General features: G+C 42.7%; 1 protein-coding gene across 6 annotated transcripts in view; it reads left to right on the plus strand.

The window, feature by feature from the left end:
- tacc1 (transforming, acidic coiled-coil containing protein 1) overlaps nt 1–21,097 on the plus strand; it is a 157,489-nt gene that overhangs the window by 96,494 nt on the left and 39,898 nt on the right. For 3 of the 6 annotated variants that reach the window (XM_043681465.2, XM_087984383.1, XM_043681462.2), the window contains exons 3-5: nt 2,420–3,587; nt 8,973–9,008; nt 19,262–19,322. In XM_043681465.2, coding sequence (XP_043537400.2) covers nt 2,420–3,587; nt 8,973–9,008; nt 19,262–19,322 — 1,265 coding nt within the window. The remainder of the gene's footprint in view (nt 1–2,419; nt 3,588–8,972; nt 9,009–19,261; nt 19,323–21,097) is intronic. The other 3 variants (XM_087984382.1, XM_043681463.2, XM_043681464.2) reach the window with 2 other exon arrangements.

Raw genomic sequence — 21,097 nt, forward strand, 5'->3', positions numbered from 1 at the left:
GAACCCATGTCCCTGATGCTGTGGGGCAGCAGTGCGAACCACTGAGCCACCGTTAAGTGCTTTCTTGCCAGTTATGGCACCTAAAAGCATCAATCGGGCATGAGCAGTTCTGGGTACCACTTGAGAAAGGATATTTTAGCTCTGGGGGGGCATGGATTTGCCAGAATTGTAAGACCTCCAGGTAAAATTGAAGACATTGAACTAAATAGGGTGGTATTTGTCAAATTTAGACTGTTTAAGTGATGGTGAACAAAGAATTGCAGGATATTAAGGAGAACAGAAATAAAAGCCATGTTTCAGGAATGAGATTCAGAAACCTGTTCGTGCACAGAGTGGCACAAGTTTGAAATTCTTCTGCATGTGGTAATTGATGTCAAGTACATGGTACATTTTGAAGCTGTGATTGACTTGAGCTTTGTTTTCCAAGGCTATGAAGGGACATAGGGCAAATTGAACACTTGGAATTTATTCACAGTTCTGCTGTGGTCTCAATAAATGGCAATACTGTGAACGGCTTCCTCCTGTTCCTGCATTGTATTGCTCTGTACCTGACTGTGGAATGGTCTTGATCATTGTTGTTGGTGTTCACGTTTTGCTTCATAAAGGCTGAGAATGTGGGGATAGTAGACCGTTACGCTCAATTATTGTTGAGTGTGGAGAAACATTCAACTTCTACTCATACGTTACTATTTAACATATTGAAATACAGACCCATGAACATCAATATTCTGTTCAGATTATCCTTGGCCTTTGGTAATGATTGGCATTTAAGCTTGTCCTTGATCAAGCACAAATCTTTTGTGGTTTCAAACCAGCCTCTCAAGTGAAAGAGCTTTCATTTTGTTGCCTTGAAATTATAATGAGCAACATTAAAAATACAAAAGTTGAGGAATGCAAGGAGATTTAAACAGTCTTTTCCTCCCATTAACTTGGTGCTTTTTCACTTGCTGTGGAACCCTGTTCCAGGAGCACAACAAACTTGGAAGTCATGGGGAACGGACAGGGCTTACTTTCCCTTTAAAGAAATATTATGCCTTACATGACAATCAAGCTGTCATTCGATTTTTATCTAACTTGCCTGACTAATAAATGTCAAAGCTTGAATAATTTTTAAGAGTCCAGTGTAATTATCCAACCACATTTTCAAGTAGACCCTCATCCAGCACCTGCCTTGCATCTATTAAAATGAAGTGGCAGATTGGTTTTCCAGGATTCTTCACAGCAGTACTCTGCACCAATAGCTGTAAAAGGATTTCCATGACCATCTGTGACAAATGCACTGTTACTGAATTATTGATCTGGAGGCAGTGTGGTGGATTCTGTGACCAGCACCATTAAAAGCACGCTTTTGTGCACATTGATGAACCCCTTGCTTATGTTGTAGTTTTGACCACGGTTATAACTTCCTATCAGCTTTGAAATGTAAACTTGTACTTGCCGTTGTGCGAACAGTGGTTTGTTTGGCTTTGGTTGTGGCAAATGTTGTCAGCTGTGTTGCTGATGGGATCCCATTGAAGCATCTTCTGGGTAGGATATGGTAGGAGTTCGATTTGAAGTAACCCTTTATTTTCAAATTGCTGGCTGTTAAACCTTACCTAGGGCTTGAGGAGGAGTGCTATTTTACTTGGGTTGGGGGCTGGGCTACGGTGCTCAGGTCTCAGTCTGGGGATCCATACAGCATTTACTTGAGAAAGCCATGACTTCTGTGCATCATCTTGTTTTTCCAGTAACTGTACAAACACATTCCTGCCCTGATGTTCCTGTGCGCTCTTCATTTACCGTGAAAGACGCTCCTTGCAACTATTTGTGTCTCTCAGATCTGCAAGATTCTTCATTGCTCTGTATTGACTCTTTTTCCACATGGTGTATAAGTGTCCAAGTTTGCTGGCCAAACAGAGGTGATGGTAACACGCTTTGCTTTGGCTTTCGATGTACCTGCTGTGGAACAGAGGCTCTTTCTATGGAGGGAGCTATGTGCCTGAGGCTTTTCCCCTGCTGCAAGGAGGTGCTTGGGCTCACCTTGCAGATCCCTCAGTGAGGTGAATGAGGTCAGTTGGGCTCACCAGGGACATGGCTGACCAACTGGCTGCACATAGTGCCTCCTGAAGCCTCATGAAACTGATTGAAATACAGTCTTAATGAGATTATAAACAGTGCATCTTTGCCTTTGTTTATTTTATAACATGTCTGATTCTTTTCATTAAGCAGAGACCAGTTGATTCTTGGGCTGAAATATTTGGGTAAATCAGTGTGCATTGAAGATTGATCTGTTCAATCTGTTATTTAGCTGGGCAGCTTGATGAAACTGCAAAGCCTGGGCAAATTGGACAAGCTCTTTGTGCTGATATTTAAGTTGCTGTATCCCAGTCATTGATACTTTTGTTCTCTTTTCCATTGACCACATGACCTTTGCCTGCAGTAGACTTGCACCCTGAAGACGAGCAGTTGTTAACAGAATCGCCACTGCCTCTAAAGAGCCCGGCTGAGAGTCACTCATTGCTGGAGTCAACCCAGTATGATGCTTCACATAGCTTCAAGTCTCATGATCGAGTAGGACTTGGTATCACTGGCAGTACAGCTTCAGCCCACACCATCAGTGCCAGTCAGTGCTCTGAGGTACAAAACGCTCTGGAAGTTAAGGAAATTGCAGATGAAGTAAGAACAGGCAGAGATTGTCCACCAATTTCCCTCACAGGTCCCTTGCTGCTGCCAGATAGCATATCAGAAAACCTGGGGACCAGTGTCCAAGGAAGAGAGATGACTGTGTCTGAGGAAGAAGTACCAGCCATGGACCAAAAGGCAGAGGCCTTGGATGTACAGACTCTACCTGGTATCACCGAGTCAAAAAAGGCAAAACCTCCTGTCCTGGAAGTTGAGACTGTGGAAGGTGGGGCATCAGTAAAAGATAATGTCGTAATGAAAAGGACATCAGGCTGTAATTCTGACCCTAGTGATTTTCCTGAGATTAAGAACCTTTCTAACACGGAAATGTCAGGGATTCAGCCATTGCCCCCGGTTCACGGACAGCCCTCTCTCTCAGCGAATGCTGCAGACGTGGATGAGCCGGGACCACAAGCAGAACACAAAGACTTGGCACTTAAGCTGGAGTTTGACTTTTCGGAAGATAAGGAAAATGCAGAGGGGAGGGTGCCAGTGCCAAGGAAAGTGGGTAAAAAGCCTGGCAGCAAGTCCAGTGGGAAGAAACAAAGAACAGCAGTCTTGAAGGCCAGTGCTTCTGAAGAAAAAGACATCACTCCCACCACCAACTTTGATGACATTCCCATTCCAAACAAGTCCTACAATTTGGATTCTACCAAGTGGGATGATCCCGATTTCAACCCATTCGGCAGCTCCTCTCATCTACAGAACTCTCCCATGCAGCCGAAGGCCTCGTATACATTTGATCCTGACTGCTTGGATTCAGTTGACCCTTTCAAGCCCACCAAAACGTTAGCTAACACATTGGAGCCCCCTGCTCCCTTGGAGCCGGAGACTGCCAGGACTGAACAGCCCACTGTGGAGGGAGCATCCGATGTGGGGAAAGCGGCACAAGAGTCACCCAAGAAGAACAAGCCCCGAGTGATAACGTGAGTTTTGCTAATTTAATATCTTTAATTCACTAACTGTCTCTTTGTCATGTAGAAATGCTGCAGCACACAGTGAGAGGTCATTTTTATAAACTTTGAGGTTTGTTAAAATTCAAACCCTCCATTTTGTTCAGAAGTCAGTCAGGTCAACAATTTACTGTGGAAGACTTTTTTTTCTTTGTAACGCTTTGCTCTTCCCTTACACTATTTGCTGACATCACAGAGATCAAACCATTTCAGCCTCAACCCTCGGTCTTCCAAATCATTTTGTGCATTTGTGAGCCAGACACCTCAAACGCTTGAACTGTGGAGCTCAGAGAGGCCATTAAATCCACAGCGTGTGTGCCTGCAAGAGAAACTCTACCCCCATGTGATAGACTCAAACATTAATGTGAAATCTATCACTACTCAGGGCTTAGTTTCAGAGTTTTATTTCCAATTATGTAAATGTCACCTGCTTTTGAACATAAATGCTAAAACCAGTCCTGATGCATGTCAGGGGAGGGAGAGGGAAGTAAACAATTATAGTTTCATTAAGTATTTAATCATCTGTCTGGACATTGCATTGCGATAAGTGGCTTCAAACAATGAGAGTTTTGGGAAAATGAACAGTCACAATTGTGTTTCGTGCAGTAATCTGACTACTTATTTTCTACCCCAGGTTTTGTTTTTCATACATTAACAGATACTACTTACTGAATTCGGCACTCACTTCTCCATCCCTCAGTCAATCGGGAACAAAGTGGGTGAACTGGCTATTGTGCCGTTGAAAGCTCAGAGTTCTCACTGGAAGCTTTTGTCATAATTTACTGTGACATTCTACACTCTCCTTGGCTGCTGTCCATCCTGAAAAAGTACAACTCCCTGAAATAACTTGCACGTTGACCAAGTGCAGCAGTCAGCCTGATGATTCACGCCCTATGATTTTCACGTCACCATGAAATACTCTCCAGACACCTTTACAATTATATTCCAAGTTTTGTTTTTCTAAATTTATCAAACGTTCAAAGTATTTCTCTACATCTGTCTTGCCCAGTTGCCACAAGACAGAGGAGAGGCAGACTTTGGGCCAGTGACATCAAGTTGATTTTGGGGAATCATGAACACAGTTACTGAAATACAGGTGATTGACCATTTGTAAGCAATTTCAGAGTTTCTTGACTTTGTTAAGAAGCAACAGTTGAGATATGAAACATTACAATTAGGTCACGTGGACAAATATGACAACTGGGGTTGGTTCACTGACAGCAGAGGACAGACAAGTTGTTGGATGCACAAATGTGTTAGTCTTGTTCAGCGAAGATGTGAGGGAACTCTTTCCTGGGTTTTCTACCATCTGATCCATCTCCAATCTGGAGAAAACAGCTCTCCACAAGGACTGCCCTCTGCCTCAGCACTTGCCAATGTATCCTATTTGTAGGGACCAATGCCACACATTGTGTCTGAATCCTTTTGGCCAATGACTGGAGGTAGCTACACATGAGATTGAATGACTGTTGTTCCCTTGCCCACCTCCATTTGAAGGTTAGTTTTTATTCTAAGAACACAAGGTTCTTTTTTTCCCAAAACACTGCGTTCAGAATATAATTGTGTGGCACTTGACAAATCTTCTGTTGATGCTTGTTAAAGGTTAGCTACTACTGTAAATGTAGTTAAATGAGGTGTCATGCTCTAGAGGAAATACTAAATGTAGAATTTAAGAAAACACAAATTTCAAGAGGGCCTCCGTTTACACCAATCTCTGTTTCACTGTCATTGTGTTAATATGAGCTACTGACATATGTATGCTTCACCAGTCTCTTATATTCTTGCTCCCTCTATCTGGGTCAGGTGACAACATTTTCTCAAGTCTTTTCACAAGCTGGTGCAAGCCAAGAACCAAAACTGTTCACTAGTCTCAGGTATCAATGTTTTGAACGCCAGTCTTGGATTAACTTGCTCCCTCAACATTCTGCACTACCGGCAAGCCCAGTTGTGATCCAGATACATAGATACATTGCAGTCATATAGAAAGATCAAGCATGAAGCCTTCAGGGTTGAGACCTGTACCAAGTTGTGCACATTCCCTTTTTTGTTGAGGCAGAGGACTGGGAAACCAACTTGCATTATTCAGTACACTGGGGAGCAAGTCAGACACTGTCATCACAGTCACAAGAATATCACTGGGATTAGTGACCAGCTTTTATGATTAAAGATTGAGCAGTAGATGCTGAGTAATCATTCAATCTGCCTTTTACTCACTCCCAAATAATCCTTATCCTAGCCCATTGTCCTTTGGCATGCTCATCAACTCTACGAAACTGCCTTCCACCTATTCATACTCTCATCAAAGCTAAGTTTTGTGTGCATTGTGACTTGTACTAGGAAACCCAAGCTCACCAGCCAATTTCTCTGATACCCATTGAGTGAAAACTAGGGGAAGGGAAAACCTATGAACCTTGAAGCACCAACACAGTCACACCTTAAGAATGTAGAAAGGAATGTATTCTGACAGTGAAATCTTTTGTGAACTGTTTAATGACAGATCATTTCAATAAATACCACCAGAAAATATTCGTGACCACTAACCTATACAAATTATGTTATGCTATTCCTGAACGTTGGGCCTTAAATACAAGACCTGTGTTCAGGACTGCTTTGCAATTCAGCAGGTATTTTTTTTGTATGTGGAATGAAGCATGTGGACCTAAATGCGCAACGTAAGTCACGCGGTGATGGCGTGATGTTGAAATGACTGTTCGATCCAATTGGGTCTTTCTGTAAAAGGGAAATAGATTAATGCTGAGGGATTCCAGGCAGCTCTCTGTGATGTTGACTCATGTGTGCCCTCACCTCAACCAATTTAACATGGTCTGGCCTTGGATTATATTCTGAGGTGCTGTACAAAAGTTGAATGAGGCAGCAAAATGCTTGCAGAGATTTATAGGTGTTTCTTATCAATTTATCCCTTCATTTGGAACTTCACTTTTCACCTTCCCCCTCCAGAGCCTTTTCCTGTCCAGAAACCAACTCTCCCAATGGGGGAGGACCAATTTGCTTCTTTTTAATAATGAACCTGCTTGGAGATGCCCCCAAGGTAGGTGAGACTTGGACCCAACTTTCCATCCCAGAGGCTGGGATGTTAGCATTAGACCACAGGACCCCAAAGAACTTATCTCTGTTTTGTTTTTACATTCTTGAATAACCCTAGTCAGTGATGTAATTTCATGCATCTGGAGCAGGTGACATTTTTTAGCTTGGATCTCCTGGCTCAGAGGTAGTGAGCTACCACTGTGCTGTAAGAACTAAAGCATTTGCAGGACATATAAAATCTAATAACATCACAAACTATATTCAAGTCGGACACCTTACACATTCAGAAAGAGTCTCCAAAGGCTCATCTCTTGGTAGAGTTTTTAATCGACCCATTCAGTGATGTTATTACACCTGTGGAGTGGGCGGAACTTGAACCTTGGTTTCCTGGCTCAGAGGACACTACCACTGTACCACAAGAACCCATTCCATCACATGTTCATCTTATTTCTTCTCCATTGGTCAGTTGCTTCTCTACATTGATCCATTAAGAGCCCAACTGAGAACTCATTTCTTGAACACCAAGTCCAGTGAGCATTACCTGTTCTTAATCAATTCTGGAGTTGTTCTGATTGACCCTTGAAGGGACCAGCACTGACCAGGTGGACACAGCTATTCATTATTTCCTAAAAGAAGCAAATTCCCTTCACAGGTAGTCTGCCAGCAAATTCTTGTCAGTCTGTTTTCGCTAGAACCTATTCACCAGGGCACCTGTTACAATTCTTAAAGAATTGTACGCTAAGATGGGGATGTTAGTGAATTTGGAGTAGAACAGCCTTGGGGAGGAGACAGTCAGTAAGAAAGTTTCATTAAAATCTGAGCTGCAAAAACATAGTGCACTGTGAAACTGAGGATGATGTTTTCAGCTTGTTCATCAAAATACTCCATTAGGGTATGAAAACCGGGGGGACAGGCACGTACAGTGGAAGCTGCCATGTATGCCAAGTTAGCTGAGGAGCCACCATGTTTGGAGAATGTGGATGTCAAATAGTTTTGGTTTGGGTTATGGGAAACCCTGCTAAGGCAGTCTCCATTGGTCATCTGTCGCTTCCTTGATGGCATTAACAATGAATGATGGTGGAGTTTCATGTTATCTACAGACTAACCTTTGTAAGATGCAGCAGGTCTCTCCATTAACCAGATTCGTGATTGTGTACTCATCACAGCTATTTGCTTCCAGGGGTCCACTCTTTTTAAAATGAGCCGATTAATTTAATTCATTTTCATGACTTGCCACAACGGAGGTCTCTCCCAGTACCAGAAGCACAAGGCTGGTGGATTTTAGAGATCAGCGTAGCCCATGAACACAGGATGCCCAGATTGTCCCAGGAAAGGCCACTTTCTATGAGATACCAGACAAATCGCACCACCAGTAAGACCATAATCAAGGGGGAGGATGACCATTTGAGAAAGGAGGCAAAAAAGATGCTGAGGCCAGGGATCTGATCCTTTCCTATTCTTCAGAAACACAACCTTTGCTGCAGCCAAGTCAAGTGTACAGCCAGAGAACAACTCTTGGACTTTGCCTCTCACTGCTGTGGGAATTGGCACAGAGAATTGTGCTGAATCTTTAAACCCACAGATTTTTGGCTTTTTTTTTGGTATCGGGGGAAAGGGTGGAGGGAGGGCAAGATGAAGGCTGTGACGGATTAATGGTCCGTAAAGAGAGAGTATTCGATGACTGAAAGGAGAAGTCAGCTGTATCCAGTATGATTGACTTGGAACAAAGCAGTGTTTTCCCTGTGACACTTATTTTTTGAGCTGTGTGTATCTAATTTGCAGCTGGATAAGATAATGCAGGAGAATCGTCACGTACTCAGGTAAGCGTGAGTGTTCTCCAGAATGTCCACTGTCCATTCTAGTCGGTTGCAGTTCAGAAAGATTCTTGTTGAAGTACCAAATCCCAGTGTTCTCCATCGAAAATCAATGCTGCTTGTATTTTGCAAGTTAATGGTACTGAAGGTTATTTTTAATCAAAATCATGCACAGAAACATAGTTTAAATTTTGGGTTTATTGACTCACTCTGAAAGTCTGCAAGGGAAAACCTGTTGAAATATCAGGGAGCTGGTTACTGTCAAATTAAGCTGAACCATGACTCCTATCTTTGTTCTCCTCAAACAAAGCGATAGTAATTCATCATCACAATGCACTGCTGAGGCTTCCTTTGACTAATAACCGTGTTGCACTTACCAGTTTTTTGTCTGTGACCTTTATTTTCCCCCTTTGTCTTTGTGAACCCTTTGATTCTCCATCTGTATGTGTGTCTCCTGTCTCTTTCTCTCTCTTGTGTTCTCTGTTTGCCTGTCCACCAGGACTATTGAACAAGTGAAGTTTCTCTGTTTTCTGATGTAAGTACTTGGAACTGTTTTGCACGATCAGAGTCTGTTCCTTATCTGTGCTAATTCATTGTATGCATTGTACAGTTCCTTGGTTACCATTTGTTCAATAGCGATGACCAGAAAGCTGCAATGCCCCATGATGCGAAACGATATGACTTGGTTTATTGAATCTTGGAAAGTGGAATCATCAGGAACATGTTAGTTGTCACCTCCAGCTTTGCTATTTCAGCCAGGTCTGGCTTTTTAGTGTTTGCACGAATGATCAAGGGAGTCTGTGATCAGGTTCAAGAGAGGAGTTTGTAGCTGGCCTTCTTGCTGAAGAAACCCTGTGAACAAATAGATCCCACTGTAGGGAATCACTGGGACTTAAGTCTGTTAGGAGACCTTACTTTGTATCTCAACTATCAGCTTCAACAAATGATAGTCAAATATAGGAAACACGGGTCTGGCCAGGATGAGACTGTAAGGACTCCTAACCTCGTCCAGCCCCCTTGTCCTTTCCTGGTTGCTCCAATCTGCAGACCATCTGCAAATTCCTAGTAAGACACAGACAGGACTTCAAATCCGATAGCCATGCCATTGTCTCTTATTGACAAATACACCGTCGTGATGCACTCAAAGGGTGGGAGAGGTTTGCAGCATAATCAGTTTTCAAGACCAGAGCTAGTCTCGATGGAAAAAGTTTCTTCATTTAAATGGAATGTCAGTGGCATTGTGAAGAGCAGAGGTCAGGTGTGTCACTGGGGAAGCCATGGGCAGCCAGTGACTTTGTGGAACTCAGCAACTGGCGAGAGAGACAGAGGGGAGAGAGAGGAGAGTGCAGATATCCCCTCAATAACTCGGGAGTAATCTGGTTTAATTTATGTGATGGAAGCTTAAAACAAGAGCTTGGAACAGAGGGCAACTATTGACCTTGAAAAGAAGCAATCTTTAAACTCTCTCATGCCAAAGGTTTCGGGGTAATTTAACAGGATAATCACTTTTTAAAAAGGTTTTCAAGTTTCTCTGGGGCACTGCAGCTTTACTTTCTACTGAATCCTACAATGTGTTCTGTGGTAGCTCATCGCTGATTGTGAAGTCACCTTCACACAAGGTATAAAATAGAACCCAAAGCACTAATTTGATACAAAGTGCATAAAAATGCCAAAATTTCTGAGTGGAAGGAATGAAGTATTCCCTTCCAGGAATAGCTTTGTTAGTTATTTTATGCCTTACAAACATCTTTCTGCTATTTAATTTTTTTCGACATGTGTAAGTACTAATTTCTTAGTACGACACATGAGTACTGCTGTGATCTGAGCTGAACCAGAAAACGCTGGCCCAGAGACTACTGCTCTTTTTGCTGACTGATTTTAAACTAGATTAAAGAACAAAAACAAATCCCATTACATAAAACCTGTTTTTGAAATATTTATTCCTAAGTGTTAATCTTCAGGCAAGAAACTGTTAATGATAGATTTATCATGCATTTTAATATACATAGGGTGAAGTTGTGGCCTTATCTACTCAGGCAGACTGAGTGTGGGACAACTAAATGCAGGTCTTGGATGTAATAAGCTCACATTGCTTACACAATCATTATCTTCCTCAGTGTGGGGCGTCAGCTAATAAGTTGATTGTCGTTTTGTTATTTGAAATGAGGTTTTGCTCTTGCCCAGCCCATTGGAAAGTTTTCAGTACAAAGGCCAGTTTGAAGGCAGTAATGTTTATGTATCTGTACCTTTTTTTCTTTAGCAATGTCTGTTCCTCCTCCTGTTACCTCCCATCCTCCATTCCTGATGATTACAGGGTGGGAGGGGATAAACTGTTGGACCGGGGCCCATGGATCATTTCAAGTCAAGGCACTTGGCATGATTCGTGGCTTATTTGAGGTACAAGATCGGAATGCTTCCCTTCAACTATTGAGAGCATTGTGCCAGATAGTCAACCAATGAAGGCTGTTTAGAAGTTGAGGTCCTCCTTTTGACATACTCACTAGCTTCTGGTCTCGTGCAGCTCGACAGCTGATGAGTAGGATGCATGTCTGGGGCCAGTTTGCTGTCTGAACTATGAATAGCAATGCTTGTGGTCATCTGTTACTCCTAATGGCCCAGTATGTGTGCAGACAATAGGAGACATAATTGCTGCAGGGTTATAGTGGCCACCTAATGATAGGTCAGCATGGTTTTGGAGTCTGTTATCTCAGATCAGGCACCTTCTGCATAATGTTAAGGGGTTTAAATTCAATGAATTGCAAGAACAACTAAAGTAAACAAAATTGGTGCAGTAACATTTGAGGTCAGGGTACGTGTTACACCTTTTGAAGGTGTAATTCCGAGTACACAAGATTAGACTATTCCCATAAACCAGCAAGCAAAAGTGAAGCAGAATGTTTTGTTTTAAAAACAGATGAAGTTCAAGAGGAAATGGAGAGTACAATTCCTGCAGAAGGAAAGGAAAAATAAGAGTCACATGAAAAGGTTGATGAGGAGTGGTGAGAGAGACCTGGAGAAAGGTATCGCAGCTGGAGCTAAGTGTTCATTGATTAATTTTGAAGGAAGTGAGATGGCAGTTACAAATAGGCATGAAATGAAGAATGAGTGCACAATAGGAACTATCTCTTCACTTATGCATTCATAGAGATGATGTAAACAATACATCCTCTTCCAGCAAAGATACCCTAAATTAAATTATTAACTTTGACATCAAGGAGATGGAAGCCCAGGACAGACTAATTGTGCATGAAGCAAACAGCTCCCAAAGGACATGGTTGTTTAACCTCTCATGTTGGAAAGGATTTGTCAATTATTTACATTCATTATTAGGGATTCGGTCAATGCGAGGGAGATATCTGCAAATTATGAAGAGCTGAATGTTCATGGACAGGGTGGCAAAATACACACGGGAATCCACAGGCCCATGAGTCTGCCTTCTAATGCATGTCAAATATTGCTGAAAAAGCATGTGTCAAAGAGTTTTGTCTGTGCTACCTTATGACAACATGTAAAATAATTTCCTGAAGAAGGGCTTATGCCCAAAACGTCGATCCTCCTGTTCCTTTGATGCTGCCTGATCTGCTGCGCTCTTCCAGCAACACATTTTCAGCTCTGATCTCCAGAATCTGCAGTCTTCACTTTCTCCATGTAAAATAATTGGCTAGGTTATCAGAAGTAGATTTCAAAATGATCTCTAAGAATAACTTAGTTAACACCCATGAGAATTGATTCCAAAAATGGAAGATCTGACCGAATAAGCTTCTGAGATTTCAGGAACTGAATCACTTCCTCCCTCCCACACAGCAACACTGCCACCTTCTGCCTTCATTTGCACATGCTCCTCTGAAGCACATGGGACATTTCATGATGCTAAAGGCATGCTGTAAAGGAAAGTTGTTGTGACAAGGCAAGTGTTTTTTTTGCTGTTCTTTAGTGGGATATGCGCTGTGCTGGCAAGATCAGCATTTGTGCCCATCCGTAATGGCCCTTGACCTGAGCGGGAGGCTAGGACCCTGTCACTGAGCATTTGAGAGTCAATTATATTGCTGCAAATCTGGAGTTAAAATATAGGCCAGATTGTGTAAGGATGTGTGTTGCCTTTTTGCAACCATTGAGGAGATTTTCAGGGCTCCGTTCCTGAGAAAAGGTCTCGCTTCCAGATATGTGCAAAGAAATTGAAATCCCACCACCTGCTCTGCAATGCAGTGAACAGGACCTGGGTCACTAGTCCAGGAATGTCACCAAAACATCAAGGGTTCTGCCCCGCCCTTCCCCTATCACAACAAAGTTTACAACATTGAGCTTAATTCAAGCTGAAGTTCTGAGGCTGGAGTAGATGATGGAGGAGTGGATAATAAGCTGGTTGGAGGTGCGGCAAGTACCTGAAGCAGAATTGTTTTACAGTTGGGGCTTAGTTCCAATGGGTGAGTTGTGTGGTGCTGGGACCACTGCAGTTTCTATTTAAATAATGGAGCTCTGTTCAGAAACCTAAATCAAAGTGATCAAATATGCTAAAAAGTAGAAAGGTTTGTAGAACAAGGCATGCTGCATAGAAAGCACAAAATTAACTGGGCAAAATGTGGAGCATTGGCTTTCAATGCAGAGACGTCAAACTGAGATTGATGCGAAATCTATTCTGCCAATGCGAAGTAGCAATCTAAGAAATCAACAGGATGTTCAACTACATTGCGAAGACAGTGGAATATCAATGAGGAGATGTCATGGTCACATTGTCCAGTGCTCTTGTTAAGGTGCTAACTTGAATACTGGTTGCCATGATACCAGACATATGTATAAGCACTGGGAGTAGGACAGTGAAAGCTACAAGTTTGATCTCTGGGGTCAGGAGAGGCCTGACAACAATGGGCTGTTCAGCCTGGAGTGAGGCAAATAATGAATTATAGCGACTTGAGGTTGTTTGTAGCATAGAAACGGTTAGCTTGGTAATCTACTGCGAAGTAGGTTGCAGCAAGTCTCTCTCTCTCTCTCTGTTCCTCCCTCTGTCTCTTTGTCTCTCTCCCTCTCTCCCTGTCTCTCTGTTTCTCCCTCACACACTCTCGCTCGCCCCTGCGCGCCCTCCCCCACTCTGTTCGTCTCTCGCACTCTCACGCACACACTCGCTTGTTCGCGCGCGTATACACACACACACACATTTTTTGAAAGCGGTATAGGGATTCCTTTTTGCCAAGATTGGTTGACTGAGATTCCAAAGAGAGCAGTGGAGGCAAACACTGTGCAGCTAGTTAGGAAACATTTCTGTCCGTTGTGACTGGCAGCTGTAAGCTGGGCTGAACCTGGCTCCCTCTCCTATCATGTGGCTTACCTGCTGATTTGGGGAGCCCTGTGACAAGGTTGTTCCTTGAGCCCTTGCTGGTGCAGGCCTCTGTTGGGTCACTCAGGGCATTAGATGCCATAGTAATTGCAATTAATAAAACTTCCCAATTGTTACTCGATAAACAATGGACACCCCTGCACGTCTAAGACATTCCTGCAGCATTCAGTGCATGTTTGATGCCTCTGTGTGTGCATCAACCTCATTTTTTGCCTCGCTAGTTATGAACACTGGCTTTGTGCTAATTTGTTGGAGCATGGTTTGTGTCTCCACTCATTTGGTCGATGATTAATTGACCCAGTTTTTTTCTGTTTTACTTACCATCTGTGAATGCAGATTATCCTGTATTTACTGCAAAAGGCCAGCCACAGTACAAACAGTCTGTGTTTGCTTAGTTGAAACTCGTCTGTCTTCTGTTTTTGAAAAATTAAACGATTGTATTCTTGAGATTAAAGGCAGCATTTGGAAGCAGATTGAGGAGGTCAGGGTCATGCTCAAATTGTTTCATCAACCAATGTGCTATCATTTCATTTTCTTCAGACGTTTGTCCTCCAGGACTTGCTGAACAATGAGATTAGCCACCTGATCTGGAAGTGTTGTTGGAACACTGGGTTTAGGAGTAGGACTCAGCTCTTCAGTCCTTTAAGCTCACTTGCCACTCAGCATTTGATTAATAATTGGGTACATCATAGTTGCTCTGCACTACCTCCTTTTTTTTTAAAAAAAAACTTTTTGAGCACTATCTGGCAACATGCCTTTGATAACACACTTACGTAGGCAACTTGAGAGGTGTGTCATGAGGTAGTGAGGTTTCTGAGCCAGTTTTGGCACCTGCCTTGAATTTTTACTTGACATTCCAAACTCTGAAGGGAAGTAGTGCATTGCTCAGATTTAGTACAAGAGCAGTGGTCAGTGTCATCTACATGGACTTTAGTAAAGCTTTTGACAAGGTTCTGCATGGTTGACTAATCGGGAAATCACATGGGATTTGGGGCGAGCTTGCCAGTTGGATACATAGTGGGCCTGATGGTAGGAGACTGAAGGTGATGGTGGAGGTTGTTTTTTGGACAGGAGGCCTGTGACCAGTGGTGTTCCACAGGGATCAGTGCTGAGTCCACTTGGTTTGTCATTTAGGAGGCGTAGATGAAACCAATATTGATGGTAGCATTGACAGTGAAGGAGGTTATCTAAGAGTACAAATGGCTCTTGATCAATTGGGCCAATGGCCAGATGGAGTTTAATTTGGAAAAGTGTGAAGTATTGCATTTTGGCAAAACAATTAAGAACAGGACTCGGATGGTCGATGGGGCCTTGCGTAGTGCTGTCAAATAGAGAGACCAAGGGGTTCAGGTCTTTAGTTCTTTGCAAGTTGCATTGCAGGTAGACAGGATGGTTAAGAAGGCGTTTAGCACACTTGCCTTCATGCTCGGACCATTGAATATAGGTGACATGTTGAGGTTACACAAGATGCTGGGGAGGCCACTTTTGAAATACTATGCACAGTTCTAGCCATGGAAACAATGGTAAGGATATTGTTAACTTGGAGAAGGTTCAGTAAAGATTTACTCGGATGTTACTGAGATTGGGGCTTGAGTTATACGGATAGGCTGGGACTTTTATCATGGGAGCATAGGACGTTGAGGGGTGACCTTCATAGCGATTTATAAAATAAAGCGAATAGTAAAGGTCTTTTCCATAGGGTGGGGGAGTTCAAAACTAGGGGACATGTTTTAAGGTGAGAGGAGAAAGACTTAGAGACCTCAGATGCAACCTTTTCACACGGAGGTTGGTTCCGATGTGGAATGAACAGCCGCAGGAAGTGGTAGATGCAGATACAGTTGCAACATATAAAAAACATTTGGACAGGTACATGAACAGCAAAGATTGAGAGGGATGTGAGCCAAATGCAGTTAATTGGAATTAGTTTAGTTTGGGAAACTTGGTCGGTGTGAATAAGTTGGACTGAAGGGTCTGTTTCTGTGCTGCATGACTCTATTAACTGACCAATAACAGCTTGCATTTTTTATCGTGCCTTCAGTGCAGTAAAAGATTGCAGAATGCTTCACACGAGTGTTATCAAACAAACTTGACACCTCACTACAGAAGAAGACCTGAGGCCAGGTGGCTTGAGAACTGAATGAGTTGGTTTTCAACAGTACAATAAAGGAAGAGAGAAAGGTTGAAGGAAGGAGTTGTACAGTTGAGTCCATGCCACAGAAAGCCTGGCTGCCTATAGCATATAAGGGACCAGTATCAAACTATTCCTCAAGGGCTGGAATACTTGACAGGGGTGTGGAGGGATCAGGTGGTCATGGGATTGGAAAAGAAGGATGAGAATTTGAGTGTGGGATTAGGAGCTAATACAGGTCATTGAGCATGGGAATGATGGGTGAAAGCGACTAGGTGACAGTTTGGATATGAGCAACAAAGATTTGGACAGAATCAAGTTTCTTGAGGGTGGGAGGGTTGCCAGGTACGCATTGCAATAGTCCAGGCTAGATGCTGTGAAAGCTGAGTGTTTTGTCACATATAGTATAAGGAAAACACACTTGGATAAGGTAGTTTTGCAATTTTTTGATACAAACCTCCATATTCAAGCACGAGAGAGAGGTTTTATCTCTTGACTGCTTATTTGCCGATTTACAAAACTTCTGTAGATCTTTCCGAATTCTCGTCAATTCAGGAACAGGAGTGAGCCATTCAGCTCCTCAAGCATGTTGTGCCATTCAGTGAGGTCATTGTTCATCTGGATTATCTGTTCCTGATCTTTAATGACCAATATATATCCATAATTACTGTTTGGAATCTGTGTCATACATTGAAGATCTGTTGTCATGGTGACTCTCACTTTTGGTTGTTACTTATATTATTTTTATCAGTCACTCTCCATGCATAGTGCGACTACCGTTTGATTGACAAGGTTAGACATCGGGGATTCCAAACTCCAAAAGTTCTAAACCAAGACTTTGCAATAAATTGGTGACTGAAGCTGTGTGTCACCACAGCCAAACTGGTCCTGTCAGACAGTGAAATTTCAGACAAGTCTTCAGTTAGAAATGATTTCTAATTTTCAATTTGGGTTTCTGAGTATCTCCTGTCATGCACATGTTCAAAAGTCATCTAGTTTCAGTCTGCAAAATGATAATGTTGGGAGGGGGCAATTTATTGCCATACAATTCACTGACTCTACAGCTAGGACAAAATAGTTTTTCTGATGAGTTCTCTCACACATTTCAACACTGGGGCAACACAGAGATCCATGTTGTGTCGTTGTTAACTTAGTTTGGAAAAAAAAACCAAAAACTCCTTTTTGTTTACAAGTACTTGTTCATTATTTCGGAACAAGTTTTCATTTTAAACAGGAATTTCAGCCTAGTTATCAGATTGCTCCCTGCTGTTTCAGTACAACTGGAGAGTTGTGTGATCAAGGAGAATTAACAAGGGTGGGTCATCAACCAAGTGGCATTAGTGAGAGACTGGAACAGGTCTACCATGAAGATCGTCAGCCAGCTAATAGCCTTGCATTGTAATGCATGGTATTTCCATGACAGAAACAGGCCATTCAGACCAATAGATCACTGCTAGTGTTTGCAAGAACATAAGAAGGAGGAGCTTTTCGTGATTCATGCACAAAGACCCCTTCAGCTACCTGTGCTGCAGTTTTCTGCAATCGTTCCCCATTTAATCAATATTCAGGTCTTCTATTCTTCCTGCCAAAGTTTGTAAACTCGAATTTCCTGAAGTTAAGTTACGTTCAATTATATGGCTCTGCAGCAGAGTCATCTCCAGTCTCCTGCTTTCACTTCCCCATCAAAGGCTATTCAGCCCATTATGGGTCTTTGAAAGAGGTGTCTGCTTCAGGTCCTTCCTCAATCCTCCAAGTTAATGTATGTCCAATTTTCCTTTGAAGGTTCCCTCCGAATCTGTTTTACATTCCAATCTCAGTGTTAGTGTGAAGCGATTTGGCGTAAATTTCCCTTTGGTTCTTCCACTCATTATTGCAAATTGATTTTACTAATTTCTTAGAATCCCTCCAGTGTGGGAACAGGCCCTTCGGCTCAATACCGACCCTCTGAACAGTATCCCACCCAATAGGCATTCCCTACCCTATTACTCTACGTGACCCCTGACTAATGCATCTAACCTACGCATCTCTAAACACTATAGGCAATTTAGATTAGATTAGATTATTTACAGTATGGAAACAAGCCCTTTGGCCCAACAAGTCCACACCGACCCTTTGAAGAGTAACCCACCCAGACCCATTCCCCCTGACTAATGCACCTAACACTCCGGGCAATTCACTTGGCTAATTCACCTAACCTGCACACCTTTGGACTGTGGGAGGAAACTACAGCACCCGGAGGAAACCCACAGAGATGCGGGGAGAATGTGCAAACTCCACACAGACAGTCGCCCGAGGCAGGAATCGAACCCAATCCCTGGCGCTGTGAGACAGCAGTGCTCACCACTGAGCCACCAATCTATCTGTCTTCACACAGATTCAGCAGCTGTTTATTTTTCCAGCACAGCAATGGTATGTGTTACACTGACCTTTGAAAATGCAGGTCTATTGTCAGAATTGTTGGTAGGGGATGCCTTTCTCCATGTTAAATGTCATTGAGTTGAAGGGTTTTTCGGGAGCTGTGAAGAAAAACAGCGTTTCTTTACCTGGTGCAAAGGATTGGGTTTGCTTCACAAAGGAAACAACTGAAGGTTACGTTTTAAGGATCAGGAAATTGATTCCCTTCTGCCACCACCTTTTCCATTCCCAGTAGCAAAATGTAAAGTTCATCAGATAAATAACTGAACCAAAATCTGCACATGTCGGAAGATGGTTAGCAGCTTCAAATGGCAAAAGATAGACAAGATCAGATTAAGCAGATGCAAACTAGAAGTATTTTTTTCCTATGAACAGAAGTATAGAGCAAGGCTTCATGAGGAACCCAGGTCTTGGTTCCATGTGATCTGGCAACACCATAATATATAGCACCTTAAGCATGTGCTCAGTTGTCACCTGTGAGACTGTTGATAAAGTTACCCTTTCACTCCTCAGCACATGAATGTGGTCCTGCCTTCAACTCAGTCAGCATGAAGGGATGGTTTCTCTCGGAATTGCAATTACAGAATCGATCAATCTGTGTTTGTTTATGTGTGTGACATTGATCTGCACCGATCGGGAGGCTGGAACTGTGCTTGCATGCAATGAAATTCAAGTGTCCCTTTATTTAACTTTTTTTTTCATTTCATGCAATTTCTATTTCTATTTCCCACTTCTTTAAAAGCTCACTGCTAGCATGCGCATTTGCTCCTTGAGTTTATTAAAGCAAAGTCAGGTAAAATGTTGTGTTTTTTGCAGGATGATGTGATTTGACTGTTCTCCTGTATTTTTTCCCCCTCTCTTTTTGTTTCTTTCTTTCTTTCTCTGTCTCTCTCCTCTCCCTCTCTCCATGAAGGAATGCTTGCCGAGTGAAGAAATATGAAAACCAATCTCTGGTGTTGGATGTTTGCGACCAGGTAAATTTTCTTTGTTTTTCAGTTGAAGAGGGTATCTCTAGTCTGGCGTCCCTGACAATGATGAGTAGAAACACCACAGAACGGCCTTGGTTATGAGTGATTCCCATCACCTAATTCCCTACCTCCATAAGGTTCGGCTTATTAACAGACTCAATGTGCTCCTTCAGATGGTACCTGAGTCTTGAGGACTGCCAATCTGAGTTTTGTGTAGTAACTGTGTGAGCACACCTTCATTGCCAGCATTTTAAGCTTGGAATTTGTCCAAATATTGGTTGCATCAAGTGAGTGATGTCCAAACCGAGTAGCCATCCCAGTGAATAAAGCATGAGGAGGGCTGCGGGGGTAACCTTATTGACGTTTATAAAATCATGAGGGACATGGAGAAGGTGAATAGACAAGGACTTTCCCCAGGGTTGGGGGAGCCCAGAACTAGAAGGCATATATTTAAGGTGAAAGTGGAAACTTTTTTACACAGAGGATGGTGCACGTATGCCAGAGGACTGGTGGAAAAGAGTGCAATTACAACATTTAAAAGGCACCTAGATGGGTATTTGAACAGGAGGGGTTTAGAGGGATATGGGCCAAATGCTGGCTAATGGACGAGGTCAGAAAGGGGTGACTGGTCAGTGCTGATGAGTTGGACCAAAGGGTCTGTTTCCATGCTGCACGACTATATGACTCCATGTTTAGGTCATTGGCTTGTGAGGGTAGAAAGCATCTCTGTGACAAAGCAACTGATAGCATTGTAACCAAGAAGCTTTATTTGTTTTTATCACTGCTATGTTATTCACATGGATCAGATCAGTTTGCTTTCTAATGGGACCATTTTTCCAACCCTACTTATATACGTGCTGTTAATTGTCCATTGATCCTTTTAGTATGTGAATAGCAATATTATTTTGGCTGTTTGTTACGTTAGCAACCTCCCTGGGGTTGTTGCAGTATCAGAGACGAGGAGAGCTCTTGTGCTTGTCCGGCTGTATTGAGACAGTGTCAGTATTCTGCTGTCCATCATTAGCCGTGAAATTCCCAAAAAATACCACTTTGGACAAAGAGGCCAAGATACCAATTTTGTGCTACCAGTGAAGAGTTGCACATGAAGAGAGCATAGATCAGAAGCAAGGGTACAGTATTTCCAATTGGTATGTTTGATTTGATCATTGGTATGTGAATGCACTGGATTCCGGCTTCCATATTTGGACTCAGGTTGGAAGGAAGCAGCTATTTCGATTGTTTTTACTCTGCTGAATCAGGCTCCGGCTAGAAGTACGAGGGAGAATTGAGTACATTATTGCTTCACTTTTGAGGGCTTTCTTCATTCCAAATTGATCCAAGATTCGTTCTATCAGGGACAGTGTGACGATGATTCATTAATCTTAGTGATGTACTGATCACAACAATGACACAGGTAGTGAATGCCCAGTAACATTGTATTGACACACACACACACCTCTGCTTGAACAGACTGCTCTTGTCAATTCAGCTGGAACCCCATAAGAACAGAGGGGGATGAAATTGTAGTGTGTCACTGATGGAATAGAATCATAGAATCCCTACAGTATGGAAGCAGACAATTTGGCCCATTGATTCCACACTGACTCGCCAATGACCCAGATCCTCCCCGTGCCGCCCACCCCCAGCCTCTAACAGACTTTCTCTCTAACCATGCATTTCCCATGGCTAACCCACCTAACCTACACATTGCTGGATACTGTGGGCAATTTAAAGTGACCTATCCACCCAACATGCACATCTTTGGACTGTGAGAGGAAACC

The sequence above is a fragment of the Chiloscyllium plagiosum genome, unplaced genomic scaffold (assembly GCF_037043375.1).
Source record: "Chiloscyllium plagiosum isolate Xiang-an unplaced genomic scaffold, Cpla_swu_hap1 HiC_scaffold_48, whole genome shotgun sequence".
NCBI classification, from domain to species: Eukaryota; Metazoa; Chordata; class Chondrichthyes; order Orectolobiformes; family Hemiscylliidae; genus Chiloscyllium; species Chiloscyllium plagiosum.